The following is a 26,296-nucleotide window of genomic DNA, read 5'->3' as shown; positions in this document are numbered from 1 at the left end:
ATAGTTTCCATTTTGAACGATGGAACCTTGAGAAACTTGTTTAGGATCTTGAGATCCAAGATTGGTCTGAACGTTCCCTCTTTTTTGGGAACTACGAACAGATTGGAGTAGAACCCCATCCCTTGTTCTCCTAATGGAACAGGATGAATCACTCCCATTTTTAACAGGTCTTCTACACAATGTAAGAATGCCTGTCTCTTTATGTGGTCTGAAGACAATTGAGACCTGTGGAACCTCCCCCTTGGGGGAGGCCCCTTGAATTCCAGAAGATAACCTTGGGAGACTATTTCTAGTGCCCAAGGATCCAGAACATCTCTTGCCCAAGCCTGAGCGAAGAGAGAGAGTCTGCCCCCCACCAGATCCGGTCCCGGATCGGGGGCCAACATTTCATGCTGTCTTGGTAGCAGTGGCAGGCTTCTTGGCCTGCTTTCCCTTGTTCCAGCCTTGCATTGGTCTCCAGGCTGGCTTGGCTTGAGAAGTATTACCCTCTTGCTTAGAGGACGTAGCACTTGGGGCTGGTCCGTTTCTACGAAAGGGACGAAAATTAGGTTTATTTTTGGCCTTGAAAGACCTATCCTGAGGAAGGGCGTGGCCCTTACCCCCAGTGATATCAGAGATAATCTCTTTCAAGTCAGGGCCAAACAGCGTTTTCCCCTTGAAAGGAATGTTAAGCAATTTGTTCTTGGAAGACGCATCCGCTGACCAAGATTTCAACCAAAACGCTCTGCGCGCCACAATAGCAAACCCAGAATTTTTCGCCGCTAACCTAGCCAATTGCAAAGTGGCGTCTAGGGTGAAAGAATTAGCCAATTTGAGAGCACGGATTCTGTCCATAATCTCCTCATAAGGAGGAGAATCACTATCGATCGCCTTTTCTAGCTCATCGAACCAGAAACACGCGGCTGTAGTGACAGGGACAATGCATGAAATTGGTTGTAGAAGGTAACCTTGCTGAACAAACATCTTTTTAAGCAAACCTTCTAATTTTTTATCCATAGGATCTTTGAAAGCACAACTATCTTCTATGGGTATAGTGGTGCGTTTGTTTAAAGTAGAAACCGCCCCCTCGACCTTGGGGACTGTCTGCCATAAGTCCTTTCTGGGGTCGACCATGGGAAACAATTTTTTAAATATGGGGGGAGGGACGAAAGGTATACCGGGCCTTTCCCATTCTTTATTTACAATGTCCGCCACCCGCTTGGGTATAGGAAAAGCTTCTGGGGGCCCCGGGACCTCTAGGAACTTGTCCATTTTACATAGTTTCTCTGGGATGATCAAATTCTCACAATCATCCAGAGTGGATAACACCTCCTTAAGCAGAGCGCGGAGATGTTCCAACTTAAATTTAAATGTAATCACATCGGGTTCAGCTTGTTGAGAAATTTTCCCTGAATCTGAAATTTCTCCCTCAGACAAAACCTCCCTGGCCCCCTCAGACTGGTGTAGGGGCATATCAGAACCATTATCATCAGCGTCCTCATGCTCTTCAGTATCTAAAACAGAGCAGTCGCGCTTACGCTGATAAGTGGGCATTTTGGCTAAAATGTTTTTGATAGAATTATCCATTACAGCCGTTAATTGTTGCATAGTAAGGAGTATTGGCGCGCTAGATGTACTAGGGGCCTCCTGAGTGGGCAAGACTCGTGTAGACGAAGGAGGGAATGATGCAGTACCATGCTTACTCCCCTCACTTGAGGAATCATCTTGGGCATCATTTTCAGTGTCACATAAATCACATCTATTTAAATGAGAAGGAACCTTGGCTTCCCCACATTCAGAACACAGTCTATCTGGTAGTTCAGACATGTTAAACAGGCATAAACTTGATAACAAAGTACAAAAAACGTTTTAAAATAAAACCGTTACTGTCACTTTAAATTTTAAACTGAACACACTTTATTACTGCAATTGCGAAAAAGTATGAAGGAATTGTTCAAAATTCACCAAAATTTCACCACAGTGTCTTAAAGCCTTAAAAGTATTGCACACCAAATTTGGAAGCTTTAACCCTTAAAATAACGGAACCAGAGCCGTTTTTATCTTTAACCCCTTTACAGTCCCTGGTATCTGCTTTGCTGAGACCCAACCAAGCCCAAAGGGGAATACGATACCAAATGACGCCTTCAGAAAGTCTTTTTTATGTGTCAGAGCTCCTCACACATGCGACTGCATGTCATGCTTCTCAAAAACAAGTGCGCAATACCGGCGCGAAAATGAGGCTCTGCCTATGATTTAGGGAAAGCCCCTAGAGAATAAGGTGTCTAAAACAGTGCCTGCCGATATTATTTTACAAAAATACCCATATTAAATGATTCCTCAAGGCTAAATATGTTATATATGAATCGATTTAGCCCAGAAAATGTCTACAGTCTTAACAAGCCCTTGTGAAGCCCTTATTTACTCTGTAATAAAAATGGCTTACCGGATCCCATAGGGAAAATGACAGCTTCCAGCATTACATCGTCTTGTTAGAATGTGTCATACCTCAAGCAGCAAAAGTCTGCTCACTGTTCCCCCAACTGAAGTTAATTCCTCTCAACAGTCCTGTGTGGAACAGCCATCGATTTTAGTAACGGTTGCTAAAATCATTTTCCTCTTACAAACAGAAATCTTCATCTCTTTTCTGTTTCAGAGTAAATAGTACATACCAGCACTATTTTAAAATAACAAACTCTTGATTGAATAATAAAAACTACAGTTAAACACTAAAAAACTCTAAGCCATCTCCGTGGAGATGTTGCCTGTACAACGGCAAAGAGAATGACTGGGGTAGGCGGAGCCTAGGAGGGATCATGTGACCAGCTTTGCTGGGCTCTTTGCCATTTCCTGTTGGGGAAGAGAATATCCCCACAAGTAAGGATCACGCCGTGGACCGGACACACCTATGTTGGAGAAAGTGTACCCATTTTTAATACATAACTATTAAAGTTTAATTTTTTAATTATTTGTAAATATACACCACGCTATACTTACTATTATTAATTTGGGTTTGAGTGCTACATAAGTGTGCGCTTTTGTGCAACTCTCTTTGGTTGTATTAGTTATACTAGGCAGTAATGTGACACTGAGGGGTAATTTGACACTGGGCAGTCATTTGACACTGAAATGTTATGTGACACTAGGCAGTAATGTGACACTGAGGGATAATGTGACACTAAGCAGCAATGTGACAGTGAGAGGTAATGTGACATTGGGCAGTAATGTAACACTGAGGGGTAATGTGACACTTGTCAGTAATGTGACACTGAGGGGTAATGTGACACTGAGGGGTAATGTGACACAGGGTAGTGATTTGACACTGAGGGGTAATGTGGTACTGAAGGGTTATATGACACTAGGAAGTAATGTGACATTGAGGGATAACATCTCACCGGTCAGTAATGTGACAGTGAGGGATAATGTGACACTGGTTAGTAATGTGACATTGAGGGATAATGTGACACTGGTCAGTAATATGACACTGGTCAGTAATGTGACACTGAAGGGTAATGTAAGACTAGGAAGTAATGTGACATTGAGGGGTAACGTGACACTGGTCAATAATGTGACATTGAGGGGTAACGTGACACTAATCAGTAATGTGGCACTAAGGGGTAATGTGACACTAGGCAGTAATATAATATTAGGGGGTAATGTGATACTGGTCAGTAATGTGACACTGAGGGGTAATGTGACACTGAAGGGTTATGTGACACTAAGCAGCAGTGTGACAGTGAGGGGTAATGTGGCACGAGGCAGCCATGTGACACTGAGGGAAGTGACACTGAGGGGTAATGTGAAACTAGTCAGTAATGTGACACTGAGGGGTAATGTGAAACTAGTCAGTAATGTGACACTGAGGGGTAATTTGACAGAGGGTAGTGATTTGACACAGAAGGGTAATGTGGTACTGAAGGGTTATGTGACACTATGAATAATGTAACATTGAAGGGTAACATGTCACTGGTCAGTAATGTGACACTGAGGGGTAATGTGACACGGATCAGTAATGTGACATTGGGGGGTAATGTGATACTGGGCAGTAATGTGACACTGCGGAGTAATGTGACAGTGAAGGGTTATGTGACACTAGGCAGTAATGTGACACTGAGGGGTAATGTGAAACTGGACAGTCATGTGACTGAGGAGTAATGTGAAACTGGGAAGTCATTTGACACTGAGGGGTAATGTGACACTAGGAAGTAATGTCACAATGAGAGGTAATGTGAAACTGGGCAGTCATTTGACACTGAGGGGTAATGTGACACTAGGCAGTAATGTGACACTGAGGGGTTATGTGACACTGAGGGTAATGTGACACTAGGCAGTTATGCGACACTGAAGGGTTATGTGACACTGGGCAGTAATGTTACACTTGGCTGCCATGTGACACTGAAGTGTTATGTGACACTAGGCAGTAATGTGACATTAGGGGGTAAAGTGATACTGGGCAGTAGTGTGATACTGGGCAGTAGTGTGACACTGGTCAGTAATGTGACACTGAGGGGTAATGTGACACTGAAGGGTTATGTGACACTGAGGGGTAATTTGACATGGAGGGGTAATTTGACACGGAGGGGTAATTTGACACGGAGGGGTAATTTGACACTGAAATGTTATGTGACACTAGGCAGTAATGTGACACTGAGGGGTAATGTGACACTAAGCAGCAATGTGACAGTGAGGGGTAATGTGGCACTAGGCAGTAATGTGACATTGAAGGGTAATGTGACACTAGGCAGTCATATGACACTGAGGGAAGTGACACTGAGGGGTAATGTGAAACTAGTCAGTAATGTGACACCGAGGGGTAATGTGAAACTAGTCAGTAATGTGACACTGAGGGGTAATTTGACAGAGGGTAGTGATTTGACACAGAAGGGTAATGTGGTACTGAAGGGTTATGTGACACTATGAATAATGTAACATTGAAGGGTAACATGTCACTGGTCAGTAATGTGACACTGAGGGGTAATGTGACACGGATCAGTAATGTGACATTGGGGGGTAATATGATACTGGGCAGTAATGTGACACTGCGGAGTAATGTTACAGTGAAGGGTTATGTGACACTAGGCAGTAATGTGACACTGAGGGGTAATGTGAAACTGGACAGTCATGTGACTGAGGAGTAATGTGAAACTGGGAAGTCATTTGACACTGAGGGGTAATGTGACACTAGGAAGTAATGTCACAATGAGAGGTAATGTGAAACTGGGCAGTCATTTGACACTGAGGGGTAATGTGACACTAGGCAGTAATGTGACACTGAGGGGTTATGTGACACTGAGGGTAATGTGACACTAGGCAGTTATGCGACACTGAAGGGTTATGCGACACTGGGCAGTAATGTTACACTTGGCTGCCATGTGACACTGAAGTGTTATGTGACACTAGGCAGTAATGTGACATTAGGGGGTAATGTGATACTGGGCAGTAGTGTGACACTGGTCAGTAATGTGACACTGAGGGGTAATGTGACACTGAAGGGTTATGTGACACTGAGGGGTAATTTGACACGGAGGGGTAATTTGACACTGAAATGTTATGTGACACTAGGCAGTAATGTGACACTGAGGGGTAATGTGACACTAAGCAGCAATGTGACAGTGAGGGGTAATGTGGCACTAGGCAGTAATGTGACATTGAAGGGTAATGTGACACTAGGCAGTCATGTGACACTGAGGGGTAATGTGACACTGAGGGGTAATTTGACACAGGTTAGTGATTTGACACTGAGGGGTATAGTGGTACTGAAGGGTTATGTGACACTAGGAAGTAATGTGACATTGAGGGGTAACATGTCACTGGTCAGTAATGTGACACTGAGGAGTAATGTGACACTAGTCAGTAATGTGACATTAAGGGGTAATGTGACATTAAGGGGTAATGTGACACTGAGGGGTAATGTGACACTGGTCAATAATGTGACATTGAGGAGTAACGTGACACTGGTCAGTAATGTGACACTAAGGGGTAATGTGAAACTAGGAAGTAATATGACATTAGGGGGTAATGTGATACTGGGCAGTAATGTGACACTGAGGGGTAATGTGACACTGAAGGGTTATGTGACACTAGGCAGTGATGTGACACTGAGGGGTAATTTGACACTGGGCAGTCATTTGACACTTAAATGATATGTGACACTAGGAAGTAATGTGACACTGAGGGGTAATGTGACACTAAGCAGCAATGTGACAGTGAGGGGTAAGGTGACACTGGACAGTAATTTGACAGTGAGGGGTAATGTGGCACTAGGCAGTAATGTGACATTGAGGGGAAATGTGACACTGAGGGGTAATGTGACACTGGTCAGTAATGTGACATGGGGGGGTAATGTGACACTGATGGGTAATTTGACACTAGACAGTCATCTGACACTGAGGGGTAATGTGACACTGAGGGCTAATGTGAAACAGGGCAGTCATTTGACACTGAGGGGTAATGTGACACTAGGCAGTAATGTGACACTGGGCAGTTATGTGACACCGAAGGGTTATGTGACTAGGCAACAGGGGTGGAAACATATCACTATGATGTACTATTCAGGGGCTAAAAGCTACTAGCCCAGAGGGAAAAGTTAGTAGTCCACTCAATGTTAGGCAGTAATGTGACACTGAGGGGTAATGTGGCACTGAGGGATAATATGACACTGGGCAGTCATGTGACACTGAAGGGTTATGTGACACTAGGCAGTCATAAGAAACTGAAGGGTAATGTGACACTAGGAAGTAATGTGACATTGAGGGGTAACGTGACACTGGTCAATAATGTGACATTGAGGGGTAATGTGGCACTAAGGGGTAATGTGACACTGGGAGGTAATGTGACACTGGTCAGTAATGTGACACTGAAGGGTTATGTGACACTAGGCAGTAATGTGACACTGAGGGGTAATGTGACACTAAGCAGCAATGTCACAGTGAGAGGTAATGTGAGGGTTAATATAGCACTAGGCAGTAATGTAACACTGAGGGGTAATGTGACACTAGTCAGTAATGTGACACTAGTCAGTAATGTGACACTGAGGGGTAATTTGACACAGGGTAGTGATTTGACACTAAGGGGTAATGTGGTACTGAAGGGTTATGTGACACTAGGAAGTAATGTGACATTGAGGGGTAATGTGACACGGGTTAGTAATGTGGCATTGAGGGGTAATGTGACACTGGTCAGTAATATGAAACTGGTCAGTAATGTGACACTAGGAAGTAATGTGACATTGAGGGGTAACGTGACACTAATCAGTAATGTGGCACTAAGGGGTAATGCGATACTAGGCAGTAATATGACATTAGGGGGTAATGTGATACTGGGCAGTAATGTGAAACTGAGGGGTAATGTGACACTGAGGGGTAATGTGACACTGAGGAGTAATGTGACACTAGGAAGTAATGTGACACTGAGGGGTAATGTGACACTAAGCAGCAATGTGACAGTGAAGGGTAATGTGACACTAGACAGTCATGTGACACTAGTCAGTAATGTGACACTGAGGGGTAATGTGACACTGAGGAGTAATGTGACACTGAAGGGTTATGTGACACTAGGCAGTAATGTGACACTGATGGGTAATTTGACACTGGGCAGTCATCTGACACTGAGGGGTAATGTGAAACTTGGCAGTCATCTGACACTGAGGGGTAATGTGAAACTGGACAGTCATGTGACTGAGGAGTAATGTGAAACTGGGAATTCATTTGACACTGAGGGGTAATGTGACACTGAGGGGTAATGTGACACTGAGGAGTAATGTGACACTAGGAAGTAATGTGACACTAGGAAGTAATGTGACACTAAGCAGCAATGTGACAGTGAAGGGTAATGTGACACTAGGCAGTAATTTGACAGTGAGGGGTGATGTGGCACTAGACAGTCATGTGACACTAGTCAGTAATGTGACACTGAGGGGTAATGTGACACTGAGGAGTAATGTGACACTGAAGGGTTATGTGACACTAGGCAGTAATGTGACACTGATGGGTAATTTGACACTGGGCAGTCATCTGACACTGAGGGGTAATGTGAAACTTGGCAGTCATCTGACACTGAGGGGTAATGTGAAACTGGACAGTCATGTGACTGAGGAGTAATGTGAAACTGGGAATTCATTTGACACTGAGGGGTAATGTGACACTGGGAAGTAATGTCACAATGAGAGGTAATGTGAAACTGGGCAGTCATTTGACACTGAGGGGTAATGTGACACTAGCAGTAATGTGAAACTGAGGGGTTATGTGACACTGAGGGTAATGTGACACTGGACAGTTATGTGACACTGAAGGGTTATGCGACACTGGGCAGTAATGTTACACTTGGCTGTCATGTGACACTGAAGTGTTATGTGACACTAGGCAGCAGGGGTGGAAACATATTACTATGATGCCCTATTCAGGGGCTAAAAGCTACTAGCCCAGAGGGAAAAGTTAGTAGTCCACTCAATGTTAAAGATAGAAAAAAGTCGTCTGCTGCAATTTCTAAATGGTCCGGGACCACTGGAAATTTCAAGCCCTGCTAGGCAGTAATGTGACACTGAGGAGTAATGTAACACTGGTCAGTAATGTGGCACTGGAAAGTCATGTGACACTGAGGGATAATATGATGCCGGGCAGTCATGTGACACTGAGGGATAATGTGACACTGGGCAGTCATGTGACACTGAAGGATTATGTGACACTAGGAAGTAATGTGACATTGAGGGGTAAGGTGACACTGGTCAATAATGTGACATTGAGGGGTAACGTGACACTGGTCAGTAATGTGGCACTAAGGGGTAATGTGACACTAGGTAGTAATGTGACATTAGTGGGTAATGTGATACTGTGCAGTATTGTGATACTGGGCAGTATTGTGACACTGAGGGGTAATGTGACACTGAAGGGTTATGTGACACTGGGCAGTAATGTGACACTGGGCAGTAATGTGACACTAAGCAGCAATGTGACAGTGAGGGGTAATGTGGCACTAGGCAGTAATGTGACATTGAAGGGTAATGTGACACTAGGCAGTCATGTGACACTGAGGGGTAATGTGACACTGAGGGGTGATTTGACACTGAGGGGTAATGTGGTACTGAAGGGTAATGTAACACTAGGAAGTAATGTGACATTGAGGGGTAACGTGACACTGGTCAATAATGTGACATTGAGGGGTAACGTGACACTAATCAGTAATGTGGCACTAAGGGGTAATGTGACACTAGGCAGTAATATGATATTAGGGGGTAATGTGATACTGGTCAGTAATGTGACACTGAGGGGTAATGTGACACTGAGGGGTTATGTGACACTAAGCAGCAGTGTGACAGTGAGGGGTAATGTGGCACTAGGCAGTCATGTGACACTGAGGGAAGTGACACTGAGGGGTAATGTGAAACTAGTCAGTAATGTGACACTGAGGGGTAATTTGACAGAGGGTAGTGACTTGACACAGAAGGGTAATGTGGTACTGAAGGGTTATGTGACACTATGAATAATGTGACATTTAAAGGGTAACACTGAGGGGTAATGTGACACTGGTCAGTAATGTGACATGGGGGGGTAATGTGATGCTGGGCAGTAATGTGACACTAAGGGGTAATGTGACACTAGGCAGTAATGTGACACTGATGGGTAATTTGACACTAGACAGTCATCTGACACTGAGGGGTAATGTGACACTGAGGGCTAATGTGAAACAGGGCAGTCATTTGACACTGAGGGGTAATGTGACACTAGGCAGTAATGTGACACTGGGCAGTTATGTGACACCGAAGGGTTATGTGACTAGGCAACAGGGGTGGAAACTATTCAGGGGCTAAAAGCTACTAGCCCAGAGGGAAAAGTTAGTAGTCCACTCAATGTTAGGCAGTAATGTGACACTGAGGGGTAATGTGGCACTGAGGGATAATATGACACTGGGCAGTCATGTGACACTGAAGGGTTATGTGACACTAGGCAGTCATGTGAAACTGAAGGGTAATGTGACACTAGGAAGTAATGTGACATTGAGGGGTAACGTGACACTGGTCAATAATGTGACATTGAGGGGTAACGTGACACTGGTCAATAATGTGACATTGAGGGGTAATGTGGCACTAAGGGGTAATGTGACACTGGGAGGTAATGTGACACTGGGGGGTATTGTGATACTGGGCAGTATTGTGACACTGGGCAGTATTGTGACACTGGGCAGTAATGTGACACTGAAGGGTTATGTGACACTAGGCAGTAATGTGACACTGAGGGGTAATGTGACACTAAGCAGCAATGTGACAGTGAGAGGTAATGTGAGGGGTAATGTGGCACTAGGCAGTAATGTAACACTGAGGGGTAATGTGACACTAGTCAGTAATGTGACACTAGTCAGTAATGTGACTCTGAGGGGTAATGTGACACTGAGGGGTAATTTGACACAGGGTAGTGATTTGACACTGAGGGGTAATGTGGTACTGAAGGGTTATGTGACACTAGGAAGTAATGTGACATTGAGGGGTAATGTGACACGGGTTAGTAATGTGGCATTGAGGGGTAATGTGACACTGGTCAGTAATATGACACTGGTCAGTAATGTGACACTAGGAAGTAATGTGACATTGAGGGGTAACGTGACACTAATCAGTAATTTGGCACTAAGGGGTAATGCGATACTAGGCAGTAATATGACATTAGGGGGTAATGTGATACTGGTCAGTAATTTGAAACTGAGGGGTAATGTGACACTGAGGGGTAATGTGACACTGAGGAGTAATGTGACACTAGGAAGTAATGTGACACTGAGGGGTAATGTGACACTAAGCAGCAATGTGACAGTGAAGGGTAATGTGACACTAGGCAGTAATTTGACAGTGAGGGGTGATGTGGCACTAGGCAGTCATGTGACACTAGTCAGTAATGTGACACTGAGGAGTAATGTGACACTGAGGAGTAATGTGACACTAGGCAGTAATGTGACACTGATGGGTAATGTGAAACTTGGCAGTCATCTGACACTGAGGGGTAATGTGACACTGAGGGGTAATGTGAAACTGGACAGTCATGTGACTGAGGAGTAATGTGAAACTGGGAATTCATTTGACACTGAGGGGTAATGTGACACTAGGAAGTAATGTCACAATGAGAGGTAATGTGAAACTGGGCAGTCATTTGACACTGAGGGGTAATGTGACACTAGCAGTAATGTGAAACTGAGGGGTTATGTGACACTGAGGGTAATGTGACACTGGACAGTTATGTGACACTGAAGGGTTATGCGACACTGGGCAGTAATGTTACACTTGGCTGTCATGTAACACTGAAGTGTTATGTGACACTAGGCAGCAGGGGTGGAAACAGATTACTATGATGCCCTTTTCAGGGGCTAAAAGCTACTAGCCCAGAGGGAAAAGTTAGTAGTCCACTCAATTTTAAAGATAGAAAAAAGTCAAATTTCTAAGTTGTCTGCTGCAATTTCTAAATGGTCCGGGACCACTGGAAATTTCAAGCCCTGCTAGGCAGTAATGTGACACTGAGGAGTAATGTAACACTGGTCAGTAATGTGGCACTGGAAAGTCATGTGACACTGAGGGATAATATGATGCCGGGCAGTCATGTGACACTGAGGGATAATGTGACACTGGGCAGTCATGTGACACTGAAGGGTTATGTGACACTAGGAAGTAATGTGACATTGAGGGGTAAGGTGACACTGGTCAATAATGTGACATTGAGGGGTAACGTGACACTGGTCAGTAATGTGGTACTAAGGGGTAATGTGACACTAGGTAGTAATGTGACATTAGTGGGTAATGTGATACTGTGCAGTATTGTGATACTGGGCAGTATTGTGACACTGAGGGGTAATGTGACACTGAAGGGTTATGTGACACTGGGCAGTAATGTGACACTGGGCAGTAATGTGACACTGAGGGGTAATTTGACACTAAGCAGCAATGTGACAGTGAGGGGTAATGTGGCACTAGGCAGTAATATGACATTGAAGGGTAATGTGACACTAGGCAGTCATGTGACACTGAGGGGTAATGTGACACTGAGGGGTGATTTGACACTGAGGGGTAATGTGGTACTGAAGGGTAATGTAACACTAGGAAGTAATGTGACATTGAGGGGTAACGTGACACTGGTCAATAATGTGACATTGAGGGGTAACGTGACACTAGGAAGTAATGTGACATTGAGGGGTAACGTGACACTAATCAGTAATGTGGCACTAAGGGGTAATGTGACACTAGGCAGTAATATGATATTAGGGGGTAATGTGATACTGGTCAGTAATGTGACACTGAGGGGTAATGTGACAATGAGGGGTGATTTGACACTGAGGGGTAATGTGGTACTGAAGGGTTATGTGACACTAGGAAGTAATGTGACATTGAGGGGTAACATGTCACTGGTCAGTAATGTGACACTGAGGGGTAATGTGACACTGGTCAGTAATGTGACATTAAGGGGTAATGTGACACTGGTCAGTAATATGACACTGGTCAGTAATGTGACACTGAGGGGTAACGTGACACTGAGTAGTAATGGGACACTCAAGGGTTATGTGACACTAGGCAGTAATGTGACACTGAGTGGTAATTTGACACTGGGCAGCCATTTGACACTTAAATGATATGTGACACTAGGCAGTAATGTGACACTGAGGGGTAATGTGACACTAAGCAGCAATGTGACACTGAGGGGTAATGTGGTACTGAAGGGTTATGTGACACTAGGAAGTAATGTGACATTGAGGGGTAACATGTCACTAGTCAGTAATGTGAAACTGAGGGGTAATGTGACACTGGTCAGTAATGTGACATTGAGGGGTAATGTGACACTGGTCAGTAATATGACACTGGTCAGTAATGTGGCACTAAGGGGTAATGTGACACTAGGCAGTAATATGTCGTTAGGAGGTAATGTGATACTGGGCAGTAATGTGACACTGAGGGGTTATGTGACACTAGGCAGTAATGTGACACTGAGGGGTAATTTGACACTTAAATGATATGTGACACTAGGAAGTAATGTGACACTGAGGGCTAATGTGACAGTGAGGGGTAATGTGACACTGGACAGTAATTTGACAGTGAGGGGTAATGTGGCACTAGGCAGTAATGTGACATTGAGTGGTAATGTGACACTAGGCAGTCATGTGACACTAAAGGATGTGACACTGAGGGGTAATGTGACACTGAGGGGTAATTTGACACTGGTCAGTAATATGACATTAGGGGGTAATGTGATACTGGGCAGTAATGTGACACTGAGGGGTAATGTGACACTGAAGGGTTATGTGACACTAGGCAGTAATGTGACACTGAGGGGTAATTTGACACTGGGCAGTCATTTGACACTTAAATGATATGTGACACTAGGAAGTAATGTGACACTGAGGGGTAATATGACACTAAGCAGCAATGTGACAGTGAGGGGTAATGTGACACTGGACAGTAATTTGACAGTGAGGGGTAATGTGACATTAGGCAGTAATGTGACACTGAGGAGTTATATGACACAGACAGATCATGTGACACTAAGGAGTGTTGTGACACAGAAAGATAATGTGACACAGAGGGGTAATGTGACACAGACGGGTAATATGACACTAGGCGGTAATGTGACACTAAAGGTTTATGTGACACTGAGGGGTAATCTGACACAGACAGATAATATGACACAGAGCAGGATAATGTGACACTAGGCCGTAATGTGATACAGAGGGGTAATGTGACACTGAAGGATTATGTGACACTAGGCAGTAATGTGACACTGAAGGGTTATGTGACACTAAGCAATAATGTGACACTGAGGGGTAATGTGACACTGGAAATTCATATGACACTCAGGGGTAATGTGACACTGGAAAGTCATGTGACACTGAGGGGCAATGTGAAACTGGGCAGTAATGTGACTGAGGAGTAATGTGAAACTGGGAAGTCATTTGACACTGACGGGTAATGTGACACTAGGAAGTAATGTGACACTGAGAGGTAATGTGAAACAGGGCAGTCATTTGACACTGAGGGGTAATGTGACACTAGGCAGTAATGTGACACTGAGGGGTTATGTGACACTGAGGGGTAATGTGACATTGAGGGGTAATGTGACACTGAGGGGTAATGTGACACTGGGCAGTTATGTGACACTGAAGGGTTATGTGACACTGGTCACTCATGTGACACTGAAGTGTTATGTGACACTAGGCAGCAGAGGTGGAAACATATCACTATGATGTACTATTCAGGGGCTAAAAGCTACTAGCCCAGAGGGAAAAGTTAGTAGTCCACTCAATGTTAGGCAGTAATGTGACACTGAGGGGTAATGTGACACTGGGCAGTCATGTGACACTGAAGCGTTATGTGACACTAGGCAGTCATGTGAAACTGAAGGGTAATGTGACACTAGGAAGTAATGTGACATTGAGGGGTAACGTGACACTGGTCAGTAGTGTGACACTGGTCAGTAATGTGACACTATGCAGTAATGTGACACTAGGGGGTAATGTGACACTGGGAAGTAATGTGACATTGAGGGGTAATGTGACACTGGTCAGTAATGTGACACTGAGGGGTAACGTGACACTAAGCAGTAATGGGACATTGAGGGGTAACGTGACACTGGTCAGTAATGTGACACTAGGCAGTAATGTGACACTAGGGGGTAATGTGACACTGGGGGTAATGTGATACTGGGCAGTATTTTGACACTGGGCAGTATTGTGACACTGGGCAGTATTGTGACACTGGGCAGTAATGTGACACTGAAGGTTTATGTGACACTAGGCAGTAATGTGACACTGAGGGGTAATTTGACACTGGGCAGTCATTTGACACTGAAATGTTATGTGACACTAGGCAGTAATGTGACACTGAGGGATACTGTGACACTAAGCAGCAATGTGACAGTGAGAGGTAATGTGACACTAGTCAGTAATGTGACAGTGAGGGGGTAATGTGACACAGAGGGGTAATGTGACACAGGGTAGTGATTTGACACTGAGGGGTAATGTGGTACTGAAGGGTTATGTGACACTAGGAAGTGACACTAGGAAGTAATGTGACATTGAGGGGTAACATGTCACTGGTCAGTAATGTGACAGTGAGGGGTAATGTGACACTGGTTAGTAATGTGACATTGAGGGGTAATGTGACACTGGTCAGTAATATGACACTGGTCAGTAATGTGACACTGAAGGGTAATGTGACACTAGGAAGTAATGTGACATTGAGGGGTAACGTGACACTAATCAGTAATGTGGCACTAAGGGGTAATGTGACACTAGGCAGTAATATGACATTAGGGGGTAATGTGATACTGGTCAGTATTGTGACACTGAAGGGTTATGTGACACTAAGCAGCAGTGTGACAGTGAGGGGTAATGTGGCACTAGGCAGTCATGTGACACTGAGGGAAGTGACACTGAGGGGTAATGTGAAACTGAGGGGGTAATGTGACACTAGTCAGTAATGTGACACTGAGGGGTAATTTGACACAGGGCAGTGATACCTTGACACTATGAATAATGTGACATTGAGGGGTAACATGTCACTGGTCAGTAATGTGACACTGAGGGGTAATGTGACACGGGTCAGTAATGTGTCATAGGGGGGTAATGTGATACTGGGCAGTAATGTGACACTGAAGGGTTATGTGACACTAGGCAGTAATGTGACACTGAGGGGTAATGTGACACTAGGAAGTAATGTCACAATGAGAGGTAATGTGAAACTGGGCAGTCATTTGACACTGAGGGGTAATGTGACACTAGGCAGTAATGTGACACTGAAGGGTTATGTGACACTAGCAGTAATGTGAAACTGAGGGGTTATGTGACACTGAGGGTAATGTGACACTGGGCAGTTATGTGACACTGAAGGGTTATGTGACACTGGGCAGTAATGTGACACTTGGCTGCCATGTGACACTGAAGTGTTATGTGACACTAGGCAGCATGGGGTGGAAACATATTACTATGATGTACTATTCAGGGGCTAAAACCTACTAGCCCAGAGGGAAAAGTTAGTAGTCCACTCAATGTTAAATATAGGAAAAAGTCACATTTCTAAGTTGTCTGCTGCAATTTCTAAATGGTCCGGGACCACTGGAAATTTCAAGCCCTGCTAGGCAGTAATGTGACACTGGTCAGTAATGTGGCACTGGAAAGTCATGTGACACTGAGGGATAATATGACACCGGGCAGTCATGTAACACTGGGCAGTCATGTGACACTGAAGGATAATGTTACACTGGGCAGTCATGTGACACTGAAGGGTTATGTGACACAAGGAAGTAATGTGACATTGAGGGGTAACGTGACACTGGTCAGTAATGTGGCACTAAGGGGTAATGTGACACTAGGCAGTAATGTGACATTAGGGGGTAATGTGATACTGGGCAGTATTGTGATACTGGGCAGTAGTGTGACACTGGGCAGTAATGTGACACTGAGGGGTAATGTGACACTGAAGGGTTATGTGACACTGGGCAGTAATGTGACACTGAGGGGTAATTTGACACTGAAATTTTATGAGACACTAGGCAGTAATGTGACATTGAACGGTAATATGACACTAGGCAGTCATGTGACACTGAGGGGTAATGTGACCCTGAGGGGTAATTTGACACAGGGTAGTGATTTGACACTGAGGGGTAATGTGGTACTGAAGGGTTATGTGACACTAGGAAGTAATGTGACATTGAGGGGTAACATGTCACTGGTCAGTAATGTGACACTGAGGAGTAATGTGACACTAGTCAGTAATGTGACATTAAGGGGTAATGTGACACTGAGGGGTAATGTGACACAGAGGGGTAATGTGACACTAGGCAGTAATGTGACACTGAGGGGTAATGTGGTACTGAAAAGTTATGTGACACTAGGAAGTAATGTGACATTGAGGGGTAATGTGACACAGAGGGGTAATGTGACACTAGGCAGTAATGTGACACTGAGGGGTAATGTGGTACTGAAGGGTTATGTGACACTAGGAAATAATGTGACATTGAGGGGTAATGTGACACTGGTCAGTAATGTGACACTGAGGGGTAGTGTGACACTGGTCAATAATGTGACATTGAGGAGTAACGTGACACTGGTCAGTAATGTGGCACTAAGAGGTAATGTGAAACTAGGCAGTAATATGACATTAGGGGGTAATGTGACACTGAGGGGTAATGTGACACTAGGCAGTAATGTGACACTAGGCAGTAATGTGACACTAGGCAGTAATGTGACACTGAGGGGTAATTTGACACTGGGCAGTCATTTGACACTTAAATGATATGTGACACTAGGAAGTAATGTGACACTAAGCAGCAATGTGACAGTGAGGGGTAATGTGATACTGGACAGTAATTTGACAGTGAGGGGTAATGTGGCACTAGGCAGTAATGTGACATTGAGGGGTAATGTGACACTAGGCAGTCATGTGACACTGAAGGATGTGACCCTGAGGGATAATGTGACACTGAGGGGTAATTTGACACTGGTCAGTAATGTGACATGGGGGGGTAATGTGATACTGGGCAGTAATGTGACACTAAGGGGTAATGTGACACTAGGCAGTAATGTGACACTGAGGGGTAATGTGACACTGAGGGGTAATGTGACACTGGGCAGTTATGCGACACCGAAGGGTTATGTGACTAGGCAGCAGGGGTGGAAACATATCACTATGATGTACTATTCAGGGGATAAAAGCTACTAGCCCAGAGGGAAAAGTTAGTAGTCAACTCAATGTTAGGCAGTAATGTGACACTGAGGGGTAATGTGGCACTGAGGGATAATATGACACTGGGCAGTCATGTGACACTGAAGGGTTATGTGACACTAGGCAGTCATGTGAAACTGAAGGGTTATGTGACACTAGGCAGTCATGTGAAACTGAAGGGTAATGTGACACTAGGAAGTAATGTGACATTGAGGGGTAACGTGACACTGGTCAATAATGTGACATTGAGGGGTAACGTGACACTGGTAAGTAATGTGGCACTAAGGGGTAATGTGACACTAACCAGCAATGTGACAGTGAGGGGTAATGTGACAGTGAGGGGTAATGTAGCACTAGGCAGTAAAGTAACACTGAGGGGTAATGTAACACTAGTCAGTAATGTGACACTAGTCAGTAATGTGACACAGGGTAGTGATTTGACACTGAGGGGTAATGTGGTACTGAAGGGTTATGTGACACTAGGAAGTAATGTGACATTGAGGGGTAACATGTCACTGGTCAGTAATGTGACAGTGAGGGTTAATGTGACACTGGTTAGTAATGTGGCATTGGTCAGTAATATGACACTGGTCAGTAATGTGACACTGGTCAGTAATGTGACACTGAAGGGCAATGTGACACTAGGAAGTAATGTGACATTGAGGGGTAACGTGACACTAATCAGTAATGTGGCACTAAGGGGTAATGCGACACTAGGCAGTAATATGACATTAGGGGGTAATGTGATACTGGTCAGTAATGTGACACTGAGGGGTAATGTGACAATGAGGAGTAATGTGACACTGAAGAGTTATGTGACACTAGGAAGTAATGTGACACTGAGGGGTAATGTGACACTAAGCAGCAATGTGACAGTGAGGGGTAATTTGACACTAGGCAGTAATTTGACAGTGAGGGGTAATGTGGCACTAGGCAGTCATGTGAAACTGAGGGGTAATGTGACACTGAGGAGTAATGTGACACTGAAGGGTTATGTGACACTAGGTAGTAATGTGACACTAAGGGTTAATGTGACACTGAGGGGTAATGTTAAACTGGACAGTCATGTGACTGAGGAGTAATGTGAAACTGGGAAGTCATTTGACACTGAGGTGTAATGTGACACTAGGAAGTAATGTCACAATGAAAGGTAATGTGAAACTGGCAGTCATTTGACACTGAGGGGTAATGTGACACTAGCAGTAATGTGAAACTGAGGGGTTATGTGACACTGAGGGTAATGTGACACAGGGCAGTTATGTGACACTGAAGGGTTATGTGACACTGGGCAGTAATGTGACACTTGGCTGTCATGTGACACTGAAGTTTTATGTGACACTAGGCAGCAGGGGTGGAAACAGATTACTATGATGCCCTATTCAGGGGCTAAAAGCTACTAGCCCAGAGGGAAAAGTTAGTAGTCCACTCAATGTTAAAGATAGAAAAAAGTAAAATTTCTAAGTTGTCTGCTGCAATTTCAAGCCCTGCTAGGCAGTAATGTGACACTGAGGGGTAATGTGACACTGGTCAGTAATGTGGCACTGGAAAGTCATGTGACACTGAGGGATAATATGACACCGGGCAGTCATGTGACACTGAGGGATAATGTGACACTGGGCAGTCATGTGACACTGAAGGGTTATGTGACACTAGGAAGTAATGTGACATTGAGGGGTAAGGTGACACTGGTCAATAATGTGACATTGAGGGGTAACGTGACACTGGTCAGTAATGTGGCACTAAGGGGTAATGTGACACTAGGCAGTAATGTGACATTAGTGGGTAATGTGATACTGGGCAGTATTGTGACACTGAGGGGGTAATGTGACACTGGGCAGTAATGTGACACTGGGCAGTAATGTGACACTGAGGGGTAATTTGACACTAAGCAGCAATGTGACAGTGAGGGGTAATGTGGCACTAGGCAGTAATGTGACATTGAAGGGTAATGTGACACTAGGCAGTCATGTGACACTGAGGGGTAATTTGACACAGGGTAGTGATTTGACACTGAGGGGTAATGTGGTACTGAAGGGTTATGTGACACTAGGAAGTAATGTGACATTGAGGGGTAATGTGACACTAGTCAGTAATGTGACATTAAGGGGTAATGTGACACTGGTCAGTAATATGACACTGGTCAGTAATGTGACACTGAGGGGTAATGTGACACTGGTCAGAAATGTGACACTGAGGGGTAATTTGACACTGGTCAGTAATGTAACATTGAGGGGTAATGTGACACTGGTCAGTAATATGACACTGGTCAGTAATGTGACACTGAGGGGTAATGTGACAATGGTCAATAATGTGACATTGAGGAGTAACATGACACTGGTCAATAATGTGGCACTAAGGGGTAATGTGACACTAGGCAGTAATATGACATTAGGGGGTAATGTGATACTGGGCAGTAATGTGACACTGAGGGGTAATGTGACACTGAAGGGTTATGTGACACTAGGCAGTAACGTGACACTGAGGGGTAATTTGACACTGGGCAGTCATTTGACACTTAAATGATATGTGACACTAGGAAGTAATGTGACACTGAGGGGTAATGTGACACTAAGCAGCAATGTGACAGTGAGGGGTAATGTGACACTGGACAGTAATTTGACAGTGAGGGGTAATGTGGCACTAGGCAGTAATGTGACATTGAGGGGTAATGTGACACTAGGCAGTCATGTGACACTGAAGGATGTGACAATGAGGGGTAATTTGACACTGGGCAGTCATCTGACACTGAGGGGTAATGTGACACTGAGGGCTAATGTGAAACTGGGCAGTCATGAGACTGAGGAGTAATGTGAAACTGGGCAGTAATTTGACACTGAAGGGTTATGTGACACTGGGCAGTAATGTTACACTTGACTGTCATGTGACACTGGGCAGCAGGGGTGGAAACATATCACTATAATGTACTATTCAGGGGCTAAAAGCTACTAGCCCAGAGGGAAAAGTTAGTAGTCCACTCAATGTTAAAGATAGGAAAAAGTCAAATTTCTAAGTTGTCTGCTGCAATTTCTAAATGGTCTGGGACCACTGGAAATTTCAAGCCCTGCTAGGCAGTAATGTGACACTGAGGGGTAATGTGACACTGGTCAGTCATGTGACACTGAGGGATAATGTGACACTGGGCAGTCATGTGACACAGAAGGGTTATGTGACACTAGGAAGTAATGTGACATTGAGGGGTAACGTGACACTGGTCAATAATGTGACATTGAGGGGTAACGTGACACTGGTCAGTAATGTGGCAGTAAGGGGTAATGTGACACTAGGCAGTAATGTGACATTGGGGGGTAATGTGATACTGGGCAGTATTGTGACACTAGACAGTAATGTGACACTGAGGGGTAATTTGACACTGGGCAGTTATTTGACACTGAAATGTTATGTGACACTAGGCAGTAATGTTACAGCGAGGGGTAATGTGACAGCGAGGGGTAATGTGGCACTAGGAAGTAATGTGACATTGAGGGGTAACGTGACACTGGTCAGTTTTGTGGCACTAAGGGGTAATGTGACACTAGGCAGTAATATGATATTAGGGGGTAATGTGATACTGGGCAGTAATGTGACACTGGTCAGTAATGTGACACTGAGGGGTAATGTAACACTGGGCTGTAATGTGCTATAACTCTACTTGCTGTCCCTGGCAGGGCAAGCTGATATTTAAGTGTGTCACACATGACTGATATACTGAGTGTGCCGTGAATTATTACTATTAACATGTCACTGTACTAGTGACACCACATGTGACTCACCTTAGTGTGAAGCTTGGCAAACTGCTTGTCATCTAGCAGTGCCTGGGTGTACACGCGCCTCTTGTAGCGAAACTGGGGGATAATAGAGAGAGAAGCATGTAGTTAAAGATGATACTGATGCAGCAGTTGCCTAAAGTCCCAGCAGGTCAGTGTTGTTTACAGTAGTTATAGCACTTTGTTACAGACTTATATTAGGTCAGAGAAATAATATGAACACAGATAAAGGTGCGTGGTCTGCACTCTCTATACTGCTGCCTCTAAATTTCTTTCACTCACATCCTCCTTCGGTCTCTCACAATCCACCCTATTCCCTACTCACCGTGATGGACACTCCATCGACCTGCTATTTTCCTACCTCTGCTCTATATCTAACCTCACCTGTTGCCCTTTTCCCATTTTAGACCATCACCTGGTCACCTTTAATATTAATGCAACAGCTAAACCCACTTCTCCCCCCCCCCCCGCACCTGTAGAAATCTACATGCTGTGGATCCGCTCCAATTTTCAAAAATCATTCAAGATCTCCTCCCTAACAGTTCCACTATAACCTGCCCTGATCTCGCAACAACCCACTATAACAAAACTCTCTCCTCTGCACTAGACACGCTTGCCCCTCCCCAGCTGCGCAAAACATCACGCCATCAGTTGCAGCCCTGGCATGCTCAGCATACACGCTATTTGCAAAAATGCCCCTGTACTGCTGAGCATGTCTGGAGGAAAACTCACTCTGAACCTGATTTCCTCCACTATAAGTTTATTCTTCGCTCATACACTTCTGCCCTTCACTTAGCCAAGCAAACCTACGTCTCTTCTCTCATATACACTCTTTCCTCAAACCCTAAATTACTTTTCTCCACTTTTAACTCTCTCCTCTACCCTGCTACTTTTTAAACAAAACACATACTATCCAAAACAACATCCCAACACCAACCTGCAATCTTACAACAGGCCCAGTTACTTCCTCTGCATCTTCCACCCAGCCACTAACACTAAGAATGAAGTTTTATTGTTACTATCTTCCTCATGCCTCACTACCTGCCCGCTCGTCCCCATCCCTTCCCATCTAATACCCTCCCTATCTTCCACCCTCTTGCTCACATCTTCAACCTATCTCTCTCTACAGGCTTATTCCCATCTTCTTTCAAACACGCAAAAGTCACTTCCATACTCAAAAAACCCTCCCTCGACCCCAATTCTCCTGAAAGCTACCGTCCCATATCACTGCTTCCACTAACATTAAAACTCCTTGAAAAACTAGTTTACAATCGCCTAACCCACTTCCTGTCCACCAACTCTTTGCTTGACCCCCTGCAATCTGGATTCCGCCCCAAACACTCAACTGAGACTGCCCTTACCAAGGTTACTAACAATCTTCTCTCTGCTAAAAATATTGACCACTACTCTATACTCATCTTACTTGACCTCTCAGCTGCCTTTGACACAGTTGACCACCCCCTCCTCCTACAGACCCTTAGCTCTTTTGGCCTCTGTGACACTGCTCTTTCCTGGATTCACTCCTATCTTTCTCACAGGTCATTTTCTGTGTCATTTGCCGGCGACTCCTCCTCTCGCTCCTGCTCTTACATCTCCAACCTATCTCTCTCTACCAGTTCATTCCATCTTCTTTCAAACATGCAAAAGTCAATCCTATACTCAAAAAACCCTCCCTTGACCCCAATTCTCCTGAGAACTACCGCCCCTTACACTGCTTCCTCTAACATCAAAACTCCTCGAAAAACTACTTTACAATCGACTAACCCACTTCCTGTCCACCAACTCCTTGCTTGACCCCCTGCAATCTGGATTCCGCCCCAAACACTCAACTGAGACTGACCTTACCAAGGTTACTAACGATTTTATTTCTGCTAAAAGTAATGGCCTCTATTCTATACTTATCTTACTTGACCTCTCTGCTGCCTTCGACACAGTTGACCACCCCCTCTCCTCCTACAGACCCTTCTCAGACAGCACTTGTATTACACTTTTGTTTGCTGAATAAACTATTTGTTCTGTGGGAGATGTCCCTGTCATCTAGTGAGCAATAAATATCTGGGTATTACTAGCAATTCCTCTTAGCTTCACTTAACAGTTTTTATTAAATGTTCTTTCATGTAAATATATCTGCTGCATAAGTAACTACAGCTCTGTCATATATACGGTCCTTTTAACATTACCAAGTTTTTTCTTTTGATCAAAGTTAACTCAAGGGTAAACAGGGACATATTCACAGGTCAGAAGAAATTGTCACTAGATTGTGATGCCCAGTTTCCCACACTTCCCACAAAAGCAATATGTAGCAATATTCCTAGGGTTTGGGTGATACTTGTGTTCTACAGCTCATACGAAAGTATTGATACAGGCAGGGGAGCTGGAATCTACTGAGTGTCTGACAACACCCTATAAAGTAATTTACTTATACACCAATCACAGGGAGATTGTACCATGCAGTTGCGGATGTTACACTCAGCTGTTTACAGGTTCTGAGGCTGGCACTGTATCCATGCGCCAAGTGGTACACTAAAATCATGCATTTCCTGGCTTCTGTATGTATGAGAAATGAAATGTTGCAATACAGAAGTTTGTTTTACATCCATAGTTCAGACACATTATCAGCTGATTTATTTTTACATTTTGGTAACCGGCAGCAGCATACTTGGTAATGTCAGTGACTTCTACAATTCTGTGAGGTTAGTGACTAGGAATTGTTCTTTTGGGCTAAAGTGGCTGAAAAAACTGTTATGAAACTTGATAAAGAGAATCAAGTGCCAGGATGTGAGGTTATGAAAAGCAAAATAACCTACCACTTGGTTATATTGTTTTTGGGCAAATACACATTAAATATAAATAGATATTTGTCCACACGTAAGTAAACACTGGGGACTATTACTGAATATCCATTAAACTTTATATTAACATGAGGGTTTTGTTCTAATGACTAACATCTAAATACAGGGGATGCAGACATTTGAGAAATAGTACATCTAAAATGCACAGGATACACTAATATCTAAGGAAGATCATGAGCATGTTAAGCTCGCTGGTGAACACATTTTACCTGTGTTTGTACCAGGGTATGTTTAAGGCACAGTTTAAGTTTTAGATTTACCTTAAGTAAAAATATAAACACATAACTATCAGGAGATGTTGGGTTTATCTGAGAGAAAATCCCATTAAAGTGTGTTTGGCAAATTAACATATTTACAGCGGGTTTACAAAGCCCTTTATTAACTCACAGACCAGCATGTTACCTCCAGGTAGGGGACAGGTGTAGCCACAGATGGTGGATATTCCCGCAACAGCCTCTCCTCATCAAGAAATTTTCCAGCTCTCCCATTAAATGCCGGCTGGAAGAGCCCATAATTTAGCACGTCCTTCAGACTGTGGTTCAACGTGCAGAGGATTCGTTGTTTAGCTACCCACACTGGAGCATCAGGGTTTAAACGGAGGCACTTCTGAGGTTTACAAAAAGGAAGAAAATCACATGAACAAAGAATGCAGCTGACTATGGGGCATTTACTCAGAAAAGTTTACATCATATATATCACTGTCACAAGCAAAAACATAATTTATGTAAGAACTTACCTGATAAATTAATTTCTTTCATATTGGCAAGAGTCCATGAGCTAGTGATGTATGGGATATACAATCCTACCAGGAGGGGCAAAGTTTCCCAAACCTCAAAATGCCTATAAATACAACCCTCACCACTCCCACAATTCAGTTTAACGAATAGCCAAGAAGTGGTGTTATAAAGAAAGGAGTAAAATTTGGAAATAATTGTGCTTTATACAAAAAATTATAACCACCATAAAAAAGGGGGTGGGCCTCATGGACTTGCCAATATGAAAGAAATGAATTTATCAGGTAAGTTCTTAAATAAATTATGTTTTCTTTCATGTAATTGGCAAGAGTCCATGAGCTATAGACATATGGGATAGCAATACCCAAGATGTGGAACTCCACGCAAGAGTCCCTAGAGAGGGAGGGACAAAATAAAAACAGCCATTTCGCTGAAAAAAATTAATCCACAACCCAAATATAAGTTTATTCTCATAAATAAAAGGAAAAACTTAAATCATAAGCAGAAGAATCAAACTGAAACAGCTGCCTGTAGAACTTTTCTACCAAAAACTGCTTCCGAAGAAGCAAATACATCAAAATGGTAGAATTTAGCAAATGTATGCAAAGAAAACAAAGTTTCTGCTTTGCAAATCTGATCAACTGAAGCTTCATTCTTAAAAGCCCAAGAAGTGATCTAGTAGAATGAGCTGTAATTCTCTGAGGCGGGGCTTTACCCGACTCCAAATAAGCTTGAAGAATCAAAAGCTTTAATCATGATGCCAAAGAAACGGCAGAAGCCTTCTGACCTTTCCTGGAACCAGAAAAGATAACAAATAGACTAGAAGTCTTCCTGAAATCTTTAGTAGCTTCAACATAATATTTCAGAGCTCTCACCACATCCAAAGAATGTAAAGATCTCTCCAAAGAAGTCTTAGGATTTAGGACACAAAAAAAATTCTCTATTAATGTTGTTAGAATTCACAACCTTAGGTAAGAATTAAAATGAAGTCCGCAAAACTGCCTTATCCTGATGAAAAATCAGAAAAGGAGATTCACAAGAGAGAGCAGATAATTCAAAAACTCTTCTAGCAGAAGAGATGGTCAAAAGGAACAACACTTTCCAAGAAAGTAGTTTAATGTCCAAAGAATGCATAGGCTCAAATGGAGGAGCCTGTAAAGCCTTCAAAACCAAATTAAGACTCCAAGGAGGAGAGATTGATTTAATGACAGGCTTGATACGAACCAAAGCCTGTACAAAACAGTGAATATCCGGAAGCTTAGCAATTTTTCTGTGGAATAAAACGGAAAG

General features: G+C 43.8%; 1 protein-coding gene across 1 annotated transcript in view; it reads right to left on the bottom strand.

The window, feature by feature from the left end:
• Positions 1 to 26,296, bottom strand: part of LOC128662508 (SH3 and multiple ankyrin repeat domains protein 3) — a 155,322-nt gene that overhangs the window by 7,111 nt on the left and 121,915 nt on the right. Inside the window, exons 2-3 of the mRNA XM_053716287.1 lie at positions 24,675 to 24,878; positions 21,427 to 21,498 (exon numbers count right to left, since the gene is read on the bottom strand). Coding sequence (XP_053572262.1) covers positions 21,427 to 21,498; positions 24,675 to 24,878 — 276 coding nt within the window. The remainder of the gene's footprint in view (positions 1 to 21,426; positions 21,499 to 24,674; positions 24,879 to 26,296) is intronic.

Source organism: Bombina bombina, chromosome 6 (genome assembly GCF_027579735.1).
Source record: "Bombina bombina isolate aBomBom1 chromosome 6, aBomBom1.pri, whole genome shotgun sequence".
In the NCBI taxonomy this organism is placed as follows: domain Eukaryota; kingdom Metazoa; phylum Chordata; class Amphibia; order Anura; family Bombinatoridae; genus Bombina; species Bombina bombina.
The sequence above is the reverse complement of the archived record's forward strand: the minus strand, read 5'-3'. Positions and strand labels throughout refer to the sequence as shown.